At 54.1% G+C, this 14,507-nt stretch overlaps 1 protein-coding gene across 1 annotated transcript; it reads left to right on the forward strand.

The window, feature by feature from the left end:
- Positions 1-1,348: 1,348 nt before the first annotated feature.
- On the forward strand, positions 1,349-9,822 carry LOC131275608 (ral guanine nucleotide dissociation stimulator-like). The gene is made up of 13 exons (XM_058286341.1): positions 1,349-1,473; positions 1,884-1,994; positions 3,160-3,353; positions 3,972-4,028; positions 4,698-4,891; positions 5,120-5,790; positions 6,489-6,704; positions 6,990-7,093; positions 7,566-7,650; positions 7,995-8,069; positions 8,511-8,597; positions 9,006-9,038; positions 9,359-9,822. Exons 2-13 carry the CDS (start codon positions 1,890-1,892, stop codon positions 9,482-9,484), a joined length of 1,947 nt encoding a protein of 648 aa, XP_058142324.1. The 5' UTR covers positions 1,349-1,473; positions 1,884-1,889; the 3' UTR covers positions 9,485-9,822.
- The last annotated feature ends 4,685 nt before the right edge of the window (positions 9,823-14,507 follow it).

Raw genomic sequence — 14,507 nt, forward strand, 5'->3', positions numbered from 1 at the left:
AGTATTATAATAAATGGACCTGAAATGTTCTATGGAAACTTGGAGGAGGGAACTATTCATCTGCCTGGGGAATGCCAGGGAAGACTTCTTAGAAAAGGTGACAAATGAGCTTTGTTCTATATGATGTGGCAGAGGGCACAACTTATGCCTGATGGATGGTAGACAAGGTGATCCTTCAGCACTGACATTCAGTGACTCTGGAAGTTTGAGATCTTATTAGGCAAGACACATACCAAGGAGGAAGCTCATCTCAGTGCCATTGACTTCTCTTTCATCCAGGGATCCAGCCAAGGGCAGATGTAGTGGATGAGGACAAGTGTGATGACATTTCAAGGAACTGATCAAATCTCAGGAGGTGGAGAGCCAGGAGTACCTGTTCTTCTGTGTCCCAAGCTGACTCCTCCTGTGTCCAGGATCAGACATGACACTAGGGATGTTGCAGAGACCCTGGGAACCTCCAGGATGCAGGCATCCCTTGAATCACCACTCCTGAACCTCAGAAGTCACCCTTGTCTTATTGTCAGCAATGATTTTTGGGAGATGCACAGATAAGATCACTTGGAAATCACATGCACCTATGGACATGGGTTCAAACAGTCTGTGGGCACCCATTCTTGGCCAAGTTCTGTGTTGCTCAGTAATTTGGTTCAAGAAGCAGGGGCCCAGGCAAACTAGTTCTTGGAGCCCTGGGGTAAGAATAGAGCAGATGACAGTGGGACAAGACTGAGACAGCAATCCAGGAGTGGGAGTGAGTTTATGAAGATCCCACAGCCCTGCCCAGGGCTGATTTGAGTTATATTCAATGTTACCTCCATCACCTTCCTGTTTATTCCATGTCTATATCTGTGAATTCAATCTGTTACACAAGACTATGGGGTTTGCAGTGTTTGCCCCACATTGACTTGGCCATGCCCAGGAAGCAGATGCTAGAATGATTCCCAGTGTATTGGGCAGGAGAGTTGGGAAGCCTCAGAAACTAGTGTGGTGTCACAAAACTGAAAAGAAAAGGGAGTCAGGTCCGCACCCAGGTGCGTCTCCTCCTAGCCGGGCCCGAGCTGAACACCGGCCTTCCAGGAAGCTGTGGGGAGGGACGTGTGGGCAGAACTTTGACCACTTAACAAGATGATTTGGGTGAGGGGGATAGACAGACAGACATGCAGAGGGAGTTTTGTGGAGTTTTTAGTCCTGAGAGGGCACTGGGAAGGGGACTGAAGGAGGTGACCTCACTGCCTTTGTCACAGACCCAACAGAACTTGGAACCCTGGTAACCAGGCCCCAGATGCCAGAGGCAGCCCCTTCCCAGCTCACTTGGCAGGAGACGCTCGAGAGAGCAGGATGTTCTCCTGCTGCGTTCGCAGACCCCGAGGCTCAGGCCTCAACCAAAGTAGGAATGAGTCCTCTTCCGGTGGCTTTCGAAATTGGTTCAGGCCTCAGCCACAAAGCCCCAGGCCACTGACCAGGAGGTCCCCAAAGGTAACATGGGGTGACCTAGGAACAGCCAACTGAGCACCTGCCACTACTGAGCTCCTGCCTTGGCAGCCCCATGTCCCATCCACCACCCCGTGTGGGGGAGGCATAAGCAGGGGCCACCCTGGGAAGCAGCAGGCTGTCAGGGATGGGAACCCAGTAGGTCCTTCCCTGTCACCTGCCAGGCCATGGCTGGAAGGGTGGGAAGGTGTGTCTTGAGGGTGGCTCTCCTGTGGACCAGTGTTAATCCTGAGCCCTGAACTGTCATCTCCTCTCCAATGGGGCTGCAGGGAAAGGGTGACCCCCATTTGGGCCTGACCTGGATCTTGGCTCCAAAGAAGTGCTTCATCCCCTGTGGTTTGGGGAAGGCCTCTCACTGACCCTCTTGTCCCACCTCCTGGGCACTGTGTTTGCAGAACTGCATGCAGATGGTAGGGGAACAGCTGGAGGAGGGGCTCGTCTACGCCGTCTACATAGAGAAGGTGCAGGTCCGTCGAGGCCCTGGCCAGGGCCAGCGCTGGTACCAGGTGGGAGTAGGGATCAATGGGGTATGAAACAGCAGGGTGGGGGGGTCCCCAGAGCCTATATCCCATCTGGCACTCCCCACTTTCTCTCCCAGGGCTTTCTCCCCTGATGTGCCCAATAGCCCACTTCCCAAGGAACCTGGGGCCCCACAACTCCCCACCACACTGCCATTCCATGGACCAGGGGGAGGTCACCTCAAAAGTTTAAGAACCTCAGAAAGGAGGCCTTAGCAGGGATTTCCCTGCAGGGTGGGCTGCAGGGTGGGCCCACGTCAGATCTGTGTGCATTTGGCTGCTGTATTTCTGTTTCCACTCCTTGGCCCCGTGTCCCCGGGCAGCAGTCTTCATGACTGTCCTCCCACACCTGCCCCAAGCCACACAGCTCCTCTCCTTAGGAGGGTTCTTGCCATCTCCCATGACCATCCTCTTGCCCTTCTCAGGTCAGGAGCTGAGGCCTGACTTGGCTGCCAATATTCCAGAAGCGAGGAGGCTTAGAGCAGCGGTTTGGCCTTAAGTGCTGCTGGACCTGGAACATTCCTTTCCTTTTCCCTTTCAGCACTGGTGACCTGGGCACCAACCATGGGTCCTAAGCAATATTCCCTCCCCCCACCCCAGTAGAGGCTCTTTGGAATGGGCAGGGTGGGTAGAGGACACACAGCCCTTTCACCACCAGTGAGCGACACAGGAACTGCCTAAGGCTGGAGCAGTTCCATCACCACTGGCTGTCTCTGTGGGTGGCAGCATCCCTGCAGCCCATATGGAATTGTCTCTTTGCATTTTCCTTTAGTTTCCTGGTCTTAGTTCTGGGTGGCAAATGGCATCATGTTGTGGCTTTGGCCCCATGAGCAGTGGAGGAAGTCGTTTACTGACCAGGTGGGTCTGCCGGACCCTGAGGTGTCAGTTCAGCTCCTCGGCCCTGCAGTGGGGTTTCTCCCCCAGGGACACCCAGGCCCTTGTCCTTTGCCAGGTCTGGAGTCTCACCTTTCAATTACCTCCTCACCTCCAAATCAAAAGGAGGCCGAGGACCTTTCTCTGCTGGAGGCATGCACGTGACCCTGGCCTCAAGGCGCTGAGGGCTTGGATACAGCAGGACTGCCCAGAGCCCCAGCCCCACCCGGGGGTCCCCAGCTCTGCCCCTCAGCACATGTGACTCTTCTTCCCACCCTAGAGGATGAATGTCTGGGCCCGCTCGAGGGAGGAGCACCGCATGGTGCGCATGGTCAAGGCAGGCCCGTGGGAGAACCTGGCCGAGCACCTGGTGCCCGCCTTCCAGGAGGGGGACCTTGTCTTTGTCAAGACCTTCCTGGGGACATACCGCGTGTTCACCACCACCGAGCAGGTCCTGCACCTGTTGTTCAGAAGGTGAGTGCCCGCCCCGTCCCTGCTGCCTTGACTGCTCTGCCCCCAACTTACTTGTGTCTCAGAAGTGTCATTTCACCCACCGGCCTCAGTTTCCTCCTTGGACAGGAGGGGGGTCAGGGTACCTATCTGCAGGGTTGATTGTAAGGACTAAGAGTGAGGATGCATGGAAAGTGCTTCTCTGAGCCTGGCTCCCTGGGCAGGGAGGCTGGAGGGGCAGGATTGTTCCTTAACAGGGTTTTCCTCCTCCCAGTAAAGAGGCTCTCAGGCTCCCCCCCTTACTGACCCTGAGTTTCCTCTTTACTAAGGGAGTTTGAGGTCCCTTTTGGGCCTCTGACCTTGGTGGGTAAGAGGAGGGACCAGTGTAGCCTGTCAGAGGGGTCCAGGCCCACCCTATGCCTGAGAAGGTGCCACTTAGGGCACTTCTTCATCAAGTATATACATCAAGCGTCTACTAGGTACAGGCACTTCCTTAGGCAGCTTCACGCAGTGAACAAAGCCAGCCAAAGTCCATGCCCTTCTGGGTTCCATTGGAGTTGGGGCTGCAGGCTGTAACAGGTGTCACCTTAAGCAGGGGTATTCTCAAAGAGAGTCAGCCGTGACATGCCACGTCTCCCCTAGATATGGACGGAGCCTCCGTGGCAGAGACAGGCAAGGAGGAGGCCTGGAAATGAGAAAGTAAGTGCACTTGGTGGGGAGGGTAAGGGGCTCTCCTCTCCAGAGACTAGTGTTGGAGTTTGGGGGACAGGTGGTAGGGAAGGACTGGGCAGAACACAAAGCCCCACCCATCTTATGAGCTCCCTTGAGAGTAGAGTCCAGAGGGCTTCCCCCTCCACTTGGAAAGGCGTCAAGGGAAGCTGTGGGTGGGGTCCTGGGGCACTGGCTGCAGAGGACACTTGGCCAGCACAGCCCAATCACACCCCAGGAGCCCAAACACCACCTTGTGCAGACCCACAATAGGAGGTGGTGAGCAGCCAGCTCCAAAGCTGCCCTGACCTCACTCCTGTCTGCCTGCATGGATGGCAGGGTGGCTGCACAGCTGAAATTTGGGAGGTCAGTGTCAGTGGGAAGAAGAGACACACACGATGCATGGCAGAGGATGAGGCAGCTGTGCAGGGCAGAAGTTGCCTGGGGGGAGGGCCACGAGGGCCCGGGGGAGGAGGACAGATCTTCTTCCCTTATCACTGACATATTGAAGAAGCTCCCACTATGTGTCCATGCCCGGCTATGGAGAGACCAGTCAAAACCTCTCCTGTCCTTATGGACCTGATTTTCCAACGGGAGGGTCCCTGGGCAGTGTGGAAGGAAAGGCCCGTGTCTGACTCTGCTGCCCCCTCCTGTCCTCAGCACCGTCTCCTCGCTGCTGGGCACCTGGATGGACCGGTATGCTGAGGATTTCACAGAACCTACAGGCTCACCCTGCCTCAAGCTGCTGGTGGGCTACGCCCAGGTGTATCTTCCTGGCTCTGCCCTGGAGTGCCGAGCCATAGCTCTACTGTCAGGGAGGAACCATCTGGAGCCCATTGAGGCTGAGCCAAAGGGTGAGGGCGCCTCAGGATGGGAGCATGTGAGCTTGTGGGGTGAGGACCAGGAATGGATCCATAGGCAGGGACTACCAGGGGTTGCCACCAGGTCAGGAACAAAGAGGAGCCCTGATGTCTGGGAACAGTTTTGGGGACTGGATCTTCCCCAAAAGATAGTGGGAGCTTCAAGTGGGAGCTTAAAGACCCTTAAAGAAATTCACGGTTTGGAACTTACCTCTTCTGCAGCTCATTTGTCAGCCCCAGAGCAGCAAATGCCTCCAGGACAACATCCACTGCCAGTTCCACCACCTGTGGCAGTCACAGGGGCACTTCCAGAGCCTGAAGAAGCTCCATCTCCACCTCTGCTGCCAGCTCCTGAGTTTGTCCCAGTGCTTGGACAACAAATAGAGCCTGAAGCATTAGGTGATGTAGCACCAGCTCCGGAGCTGAAGGTGGCTCTAGCACCACCACCACTTCTACCCACAGTGCTAGGGCCTGTGACACCTGTGGAGGTACCATCAATGCCGACTCTGATAGTAGAGCCAGCTCCATCCTCAGATGTTGCACCTGCAGCCATGCTGGAAGAAGTCACATCACCATCTCTATCACCAGTTCCTGAGCTGGAGGCACTCCCACCGCCACCTCCAGAGTCGCCTACACATTTCAAGTCAGTGCCCTTTATGGAACCACAGCCTCTTAACTTGCCTTCAGCAGCAATGGCTCTTGAGGGGGAGGCAAGTCTGGCACCACCACCAGAGCCAGTGCCAAGGCTCGACCCAGTACTGGGGCAGGCCACACCCCCAGAACCTTCCTGCTCTTGTACTTTGCCTTTGGAAATCAGGCTGAGTGAGGAGATTGCTAACCTCCTGGCTTTCCCTCCGGAGCTGGTGGCACAGCAGCTGACCCGAATGGATGTGGTGAGCAGCTGGACATGATAGGGTGGGGCTGGGAGGCTCTTCCTTCTGGGAACTGCTGCCCACCTTACCACCCCTGAATCAGAATCTTAGGATCTGGGTTCAAACACTGACTCCACTCCCAGAATTTCAACCTGGGCAAGTTTACTACTCCCTAAGCCCATGCTTCACTCCTCTGGAGAGTAGCTATTGGGCAGTAGCCATCTCTGCCTCATGCACTGACTGGGAACATGACATGAGAGCAAAGAAATAGAAAGCCTGAGGGGGCTTCATCATGGAGGCCTGAAGGAGCTCACTGTGGTGCAGCCAACCCCATGGGGTCCCACACAGTGCTGGTGCTCTCCATCACATTGACACTAGATAGGCCCTTGTGTGTACTGGGTCCTTAGGCAGGGACCATGCACCCGACAACATGGCATCCGAGGATGCATTATAATGAGGGTTGATGGTGCTACCTGGGCCTGTGGAAGTCTGAGGCACCTTGGGGGCTGGGGGCTGTGAGATGGACTTGAAAATGGAGCTCTCTCCCCTGCAGGCCTTGGGGCTGAGGACTCTAGAGTGCTAGGTCCCCTCAGGGAACAATGAACACACCCTGTCCTCAGCCTGCCAAGCCCCACCTGAGACCACTGGACCCTGGCCTAGGTCAGGAGGGCCTAGGGCATCTGAGCTTGGCATGGTTCCTGACATCCCCTCCTCCCCAGGATCTCTTCAAGAAGGTGGTGCCCTATCACTGCCTGGGCTCCATCTGGTCCCAGCGTAACAAAAACTGCAAAGAAGAAATGGCGCCCACCGTCCATGCCACCATCACCCATTTCAACCGGGTGATAAACTGTGTCATGTCCACCTGCATCGGGAACCAGAGCATGAAGGACCCAGCCAGGGCCAGGGTGGTGGAGCACTGGATCGAGGTGGCCAGGGTATGTTCAAGGGGCTCTCTCTGGTGTCCTGAAACCCCACTTTATACTTATTGGCTCTCAGGACCACAGGCCCTCCTGGCCTGTAGCACAGTCCTGCACTATCCTCCCTTCCAAACAAGGCTACCCCTTCAGGACGACTGTGGGTGTCACTCTGTGTCCATGATGTGCCTCAGGGCCTCCGTCAGTGTCTCTCTCATCCTGGGAGTGGATATCAGCTGTGGGAGCTGAAGCTGGAGCAGGGGGACACCCACACCCACTCTCATGGTGAATCTGTCTCCCTCCCAGGAGTGCCGAATCCTCCATAACCAATCGTCCTTCTATGCCGTCATCTCTGGTCTCCAGAGCTATCCACTCCTCTGTCTATTGAAGACATGGGAGGAAGTTTCCAGGTGGGCAGGCCTCTCTCTAGGGGACATAAGATTGGGCGAGGGACCTGGGGAAATTGCCACTTAGGGAGTCTGGGAGGCAGCAGCTCCTGGGTAGGGCCAGAAAGATTGTAGCTCTAGGTCTCCATATCACCTGAGGTGAGCTGTTTTGCCTCAACACCACTTCCCTCCTCCGTCCCTTATGGAGTGGAGCCAAATGGGAGCATGTTAAGTGTTTGCTTCTCAGCAACACACTCTGTCCAAATGAAAAAAGCATGTGCAAAAAGAGCTGCTCATGGAAAGGGATGGGAGTCCCTGCTGTGCACACATGAGAGCTCAGCTCACTAGTCCACACTGTCCTGCTGTGCTCAGATTTACAAAGTTTCAACACCACCCAGCCAGGCAGCCCGAGTCCCAAGCAGCTAAAAGAAGGTGGTTCAGCCCTTACTCCCTCCCCCCCACTCCCACCTTTTCCTTCCTTCTTGCCCTCCCCCAGGGACAGCTTCTGCCTCTTTCTGACTCTGTCAGAGATTTACTGGAAGGAGCACAACCTCTCCCATGGCAGTGAGCTGATCATCAAGGTAAAGAGGAGGCTGGGGTCAGGGCTCAGGAGGTGGGGTGGTTAGTTTTTCACTGAAAGTTTCTGTGAAAACATCCAGCCTGGCCTATTCTGGAAGAAGATGAAGAAGGATGTTTGGCTCATGGGCAGGGGGAGGGGATCATTTTAGGACTCAGTGCTGTGTCCTCACACCACGGATGAAAAAACGGGCTCAAGAGAGCAGTCCTCATGCACAAGGTCATGCTGGGGACATTGTGCATGTGGTGGCAGCAGATTTCCCTCAGTCCACTATTCCCAGGTGCTCAAGACCCACGGGACAATGGGTGAGGGGGAGGGCCTCACTGACCTCATTCTCCACCCTGGCAGAGGTCCATCTCTAAATTCTCCACCCTGGAGGCAAATCCCCAAATAGTCCAGAGGCAGCATCAGCAGCAAGAGAGGGTGAGTGTGCCTGAAGCCAAAGGAGTTGGGGTGAGGTGGCCTCCAAATCAGGATGGGGGTCCTTCTCACGCCTGCCCCTCCAGTCCACTGAGCCTGGAAAGCCTCCCTTCAATGTCCCTTCTCCTGGCCTTAGGACGGTGAGCTGTGGGAATCCTGTGGGTCTCCTTGCAGCCAGTCAGAGCAAGAACCTTGAGGAGCTGACTCAGGGTGGCTGGAGGAGGGGAGGGGTACACATGGTTACTGAAGAAAAGTCAGTCCTGGGAGGTGGCTTCAGAGAAATTTGGGGTCTTTGGAGACTTTAAGGGGAACTTAAGGGTTACAGCAAAGTGTCCTAGAGGAAGGCTGGGTGGTCCCTGGAGTCTGAGACTGAGGAGTTTCCCAAGTGGTGTCTTGGGGGCACCTGAGAGCCTGTGCTCATCCCCACCCTATCCAATGCCACAGGGTGACATCCAAGGTGTGGTCCCATGCCTGAGAACTTTCCTCACAGAATTTTTGCTTTTGGAGTATGCCATGCCAGAGTATCTGGATGTGAGTTGTTCGGGGGCCAGGGTAGGGTGGGAAAGGGGCCCTGAGGCTTGGGTGGACAGGTCCTTCTGTGAGCCCTGAGCTCTCAGCAGTGAGCACATCATGTCTCCTGGGAGCCTCACAGATGCCCTGGGAGCTGGGGTGCCATGAACTTCTTACAGAAGAGTAGATGGAGGCTGGTCCAAGGGGCCTTCTCTCCATTGGTTCATCACAACTTGGACTGGAAGGTCTCTGTCACCACTCCCAGTCCCCACTAAAGGAAGCGAGGGGCTTGCCTGAGTCCATCTGTGGTCTGGGCTGCCCAGTGCATGTTGAACCTGCAGTAGTAAAGCATGACAGGGGCAGAGGGGCAATGGGCTTGGCAATGGCTAGGAGCCCCTTTATGATGAATGCAAATTCTCTGCCTTCCAGGGAAGGAAGATCAATTTCGAAAAAAAAAGGAAGGTGAGTAGCTGTGGCCATCACTACAGGGGTGGGGCTGGGGTGGGGTCAGGGTAATAAACAGAGACCCTCCTGGGCAGGACCCCCCAGGGCTGCTCATAGCTTCCTCTGAAATTGAGGGGGATAGTGGGTGGGGTTGTGCATGGGATGAAGAACAACTTCTAGGAGGATGAGCTGTGTGAAGTCAGCCCTGAGGGCAGGCAGAGCCTGGAAGGGAGTGAAGAGGTGGGGGATCCACAGGACTAAAACCAGCCCCTGGACCCCGTCCCACCCAGCAAGCCCACCCAGGTTTTGATGATACATCTTCCTTTCCTTGGCCCCAGGAATACCAGATGGTGGAGGAGCTCCAGCAGCTCCAGGCGGGCTGCTGCTATGAGGCCCTTGTGCCACATGAATCATTTGGAGCCTGGTTTGCAGCCATGGAGCAGCTCAGTGAGAAGGACCAGTGAGGCCAGGACAGAATCAGGCCATAGTAGGAGCGGGATGGTCCTGGTGGCTCCTGGGTCACCATAAGACCCTGCAGTTGGCTCCTTTCATGTTTTGAAAACCTGTCCTGTGGGTTTGGGTCCATTCCTTGCTCTCCAGGATGCAAGAATTGTCAGGGACCTCTCATGCATTTCCTGTCCAAGACCTGGACTCACACATACCTCCCAGGTGCCCTCTTCTCTTTCCATGTAAAATAGCATTTAGAGACCAAAATCTACACATGAGAGGAGGATTTTGCTACCAGATTTTCTTTACTTACAGGCCTGTTCAATAAAGAGAGCTAGAAGCTCTTTTTTATTTATCGAGAAAGTGGGTTATTTCAGACATAGATCAGGGACATATCAGGGAAGTGCCTGCCTGGCCTGGCCCACTGAGGTTGGGGTGAGCAAAACTACTTGGCCAGGCAGACCTGGGAAGGGGGACCCTGAGCTGGCAGACATCAGGGCCATTTAGAATTTCCCCTTTTGGAACTTGGGTCCCTTCTGCATACTCCCCAGAAGGGCTGAGATAGCTCTGTCCTTCACCTTGGCATCCACAGGTGTGTTTTGCTTCAGGAGAAGAAAATGGTGATGGGCTGAGGGATCCATAGTGTAGTAAACTTTTGCACTGTGTGGGATCTGCAGCACTGGGGGGTGGGATAGAAGGGTGGTCAGCTGTGCCCTGGAGGCCCCAGGACACCCCAACACTTGTGCCCACATGAGAGAAGGCCCCAGCCAGGGACCTTAATTCCCTATTCCAACTCCAGGACCATAAAGGAGCCCTGGGAGTGACACCTGCCTGAAGGAAAGACTCTGCAGAGGTGCAGCTAACAATGAAGGACACTTAATTAAAGAGTGACTCTGACTCTAACTGCCATCCTCAGAATGGAGCTGCCATGAGGTCATGTACTCTCACCCCCATGCCCTGCCAGCTGCACTGCTCAGGATCTAGGGGCTGAAATTGACTTTCTAGAACCCAGTGCACATACACCAAATCCAGCACTACCCAGGACAAGAACACTAAGGCCCAGCAAAGACCACCTGAGCCAGGCCTTCTGAGCGGGATCCTAAAGTATTTACACTTTGACCCTATTTTCCAACTGTCTTTGTGGCCTAGAACAAGCTAGAAAGAAACACCAGGCTGGAGTTCATGCTCTGGCTTCAGTGACATGGTGACTCATCTCCTTTCTTAATTGCTCCAGTCCTCAGTCTTCCTGTTCTGTAGGACAGGTCCTTCTGCCCTATTTCACACCTCCCAGCTGCAATTTCTCATTTGAAAGATGGGAGAGGATTTCGAACCTCCTTCTAGGAAAGGTGGGAGTTATTTTACTTTGCCTGGGTTAATGGCTGGGAGAGGAGGATCAGCTCACTGAGAATAAGTTACCCTTACTGTGCACAGGCATGCTATGTGTGCATTCGATGCTGGATTTTCTCTCCCCTATGGGGATAAGGAGCAGGCCCAGGAGTGTGATTAACTGATCTAAGGGCTCAGAGTCAGGAAGTCTGGCTCTGCGTCAGTGCTATTCTGGATTCTTTCACTTCCCCACTTCCTAGAATACTGAGGTGGCTCCCTCAAGCCTCCAAAGGGGATCGAGGAGACTTTGTCTAGTTTTCACTATCATAACAAGATGGTCTGTGCATATTTGGCACTTGTGTCCATCAGTCATGGTGCTTTTGGAGGTGCAGTATCACAGAACACCCTTCAAGTTGAGCCCCTCTTCTTCACCATCTTGCAAAAAGCCCTTTCTTTGGGAACTTCAATGGTGTTACCTTTGATCTAGGTTCCCAATGCCTGGGTCACATCCAGGGAAGGGTACACAGGGAGATAGAGCAGGTAGGGAGAAGGTGCTGTGGGCCCTGTGGGCTGCCATCAGCACCTTGTTTTTGTACAGGGTGCCTTCTCACCCTGCTGTCAGGTATACTGGAACCAGTGGGCCTCGGATCTTTAGGCTGTGGACAGGGCTCATGCCTACCCCCTCCAACACCACCCTCTCCAACACTCCTCCTGACTTACTTCGATTGTCTGATATGATTTGCACCAGATTGTAGTCTTCGGGCTTGTCTTGATGCAGGTTGTGTTCTTCCAGGGCCTTGCTGATCATGGCTAGAGCCCTATCTTGGCTGGTCACCTGTGGTGGATCAGGGACAGACTCTCAGGGCCTGAGTCCTGGAGCCTGATCCCTCACAGTGCAGCTGCCAGAAATCCTATGGGCCAAGTCTATTCAGGGTGGGGTCTATAGGGGCCACATGCTCTTCCCTTGGACCCACAAGAGATCATGGAATGAGGCCAAGAACTCAGGGGCCAAAGAGTGACCATGCAACAGACTGTGGGAACTGAGGAGTGAAATCTGGCCCTCACGCTCTCAATTCTTGCCTCCCAATCATGGGAAATGGTGTTCCCCTGCCATGCCTCTGACCCTCCAGGACCCCTCCAGATAGCAGTGAACACCAGGAAATAGCACACATCCAGTGTGAACCCAAATGTCAGAGAGGAGGAGGGGCTGAATGATACGCTACAGGTCAGCAGGACTGCCCTGGGCTCCAGGATGCAATTGTGATCAGCAAGGTCTAGAATGCAGTTACCTTGAAATGATGGCCAATCTGGAGGCAGGATCAGGACATGGGTCAGACAAGGGAGAGCTTAGTGAAACTACCCCTGCTCCTGGCCACAAGAGAGGAGCACCCGGGGTGGTTATGGAACAAGGCTCTTAGGCCCAGTCTCTGTGCAGGGGCCAGGCGTGGCTCCATATGCACATCCCATCCAGCATCTACCCCTGCTCACACCTTCATGGCCACTGTCCTGGGGCAGACGCTGTTGTCCATGCTGGTCACAGCAGCAGCCCTAACTGGCTGGTATCTGCATGCATCAGCTCAACCTCCACTTTGAGGCCAAAAGTCACCTGCTATCCCTGTTCTCCTCTGACCCTTCAGTGGCTCTGTCTCCCCCCATGAGAAAGTCAAGCTCTGTCTAGCAGTCACAGGGCCTGATGTGACCCACACCTCTTTGGACCCACCTCTTCCCCTTGGTTCCTGTTCCTTCAGGCCCTGGGCTCCTGGCTGATCCAGGGGCTGCCCAGCACATGTCTTCCTTGGGCCTGGTGGGCTGTCCCCTCCCTGATCCTCTCTGGGGCCACCTCAGCAAGCTCTTCCCAGGCCGTGCTCACTCCACGTGCCAGCCTCAGCCCCTATGTCCACTATCCTTAGCCCTGACTGCCATTGAACTCACACTCTTCCTGCCTCTGGAGGTGGTTGTCTGTCTTTCACCATCCACCAGGAAGTCTGCTCCATGAAGGCAGGGAGGGAACATGCTCTTCCTTATGTGTCAACTGCCTGAACCACTGAGGGGCCCCAGGGGATTTCCACATGCCCAGCTCACCAGGATACTCTTGTACTTGACGTTGTCCTCATACAGGCTGACATGGACAATGCCGCAGGGCCCCCCTTGCCATTTATAGAACACGCGTGAGTAACCATGCATGTGGTTGGTCTGCATGGCCCTGGATTGGATGGAGGGAGATGAAGAAGGCATTCCTCCAGATGCTGATGTGACTATGGACGAGTTCTGTGATGGGGAATACAAAGATAAGCAGAAGGTCTGGAAGCTCAGGGCAGCCCTGGGCTGCTCTAGAAGCTCCTATCAGTTCTAGAAGTTCTTTAGCAGTCAACAATCATCAAGACCTTTGTGGATGGGGGTGGCAAACAGGCACAGGGAAGGGAGGGTGAGGGGAGGGCCAACACGGAGAGGAGGTGGGCATTCACTTTAAATTCCTGGCCATCTTTGGAATCTGAGACATGGTCCAGGTGGATTTTACCTTAGAACTGGAGGCATCAGCTGTATGTATAGGACACGAGTCAGCTGCATCCCTGCTGCTGCAGCCTTGGCTCCACCTGTGCTGGACACTGGAGTGGATGGTGCTGACACCACTGGATTCAGGGACATGGTGGCTGGAAATGAGGGTCAGCTTACTTTGGGGGCTTCCCCCAGGATGCAAACAAATCCCTACACAGCTCCCACTGCACCCTGCTAAATGCTCTGACTACCTCAGAGATCATGCAGCATCATCCCATTTCACAGAATAGGAAACAGGCCCAGAGATGTGGCAACTTGCCCCAGTCACAGGGTTGTTTTGGTATAGAGCTGAGATCCTGTGGCTAAATCATCAGTCTTCCCAAGCCCATGCTTAGCCTGATGGTTCCCTGAGTCCAAAGACAACCCGCACTTAATGCCCAGGACAGGGAAATCACTTTTTGCTCTAAAGCTTGATGCTTTCCGGTAGGTGTTTGGCTTTGAATCTCTTACTGGCCAACTGGGATGGGGGCTCTAGCTCCTGAGACAGGTGCTAGCTACAGCACAGAGTGGCAGCTGTGAGCTTCCCAGAGCCACACCTCATGTATCCCTCCCGGTGCCCACACAGCAACTGTCATTTACATGCCCCAGATGTCTTCAGGTAAAGGTCTTATGGTCAAATCTGGAACATTTGGTATCATCATAGCCAGAAAATACCAACAACTCCAATGGCCATAAATGATGAAGGCTTACAGAGAACGTAGTTTATGCATCAAATGGGATATTCTCAGCCATAAGACATAATGAAGTAGAGATACATGCTGGAACGGAAGGGGCCTGAAGAACATAATGGTAAGTGAAAGAAGCTGGACACTAGTGGCCACTTACAGGATTCCTTTGGTATGAAGGTTCCACATTGGGCAAATCCACACAGAGAAGATAGATTAGTGGTTGCTAGGGGCTGGGTTGAGGGTCGTAGGGGGGAAGTTATTACTCTTGGGTCCAGGATTTCACTTGGAATTATTGAAACTTTTCTGCGATTAGGTAGTCGTTATGGTTTTACAACCTTCTGAATACACTAAATACTCTGACAATGGCCCTTTAAAAGGCTAAAGTTATGTTATGTTAATTTTTTAAAAAAGATTTATTTTATTACTCTCCCCTTTCATCCTCCCCTCCTCTCTGTGTCCATTCGTGTGTGTTCTGAGGCTGCTTGCATTC

Source organism: Dasypus novemcinctus, chromosome 23, assembly GCF_030445035.2.
Source record: "Dasypus novemcinctus isolate mDasNov1 chromosome 23, mDasNov1.1.hap2, whole genome shotgun sequence".
NCBI lineage: Eukaryota > Metazoa > Chordata > Mammalia > Cingulata > Dasypodidae > Dasypus > Dasypus novemcinctus.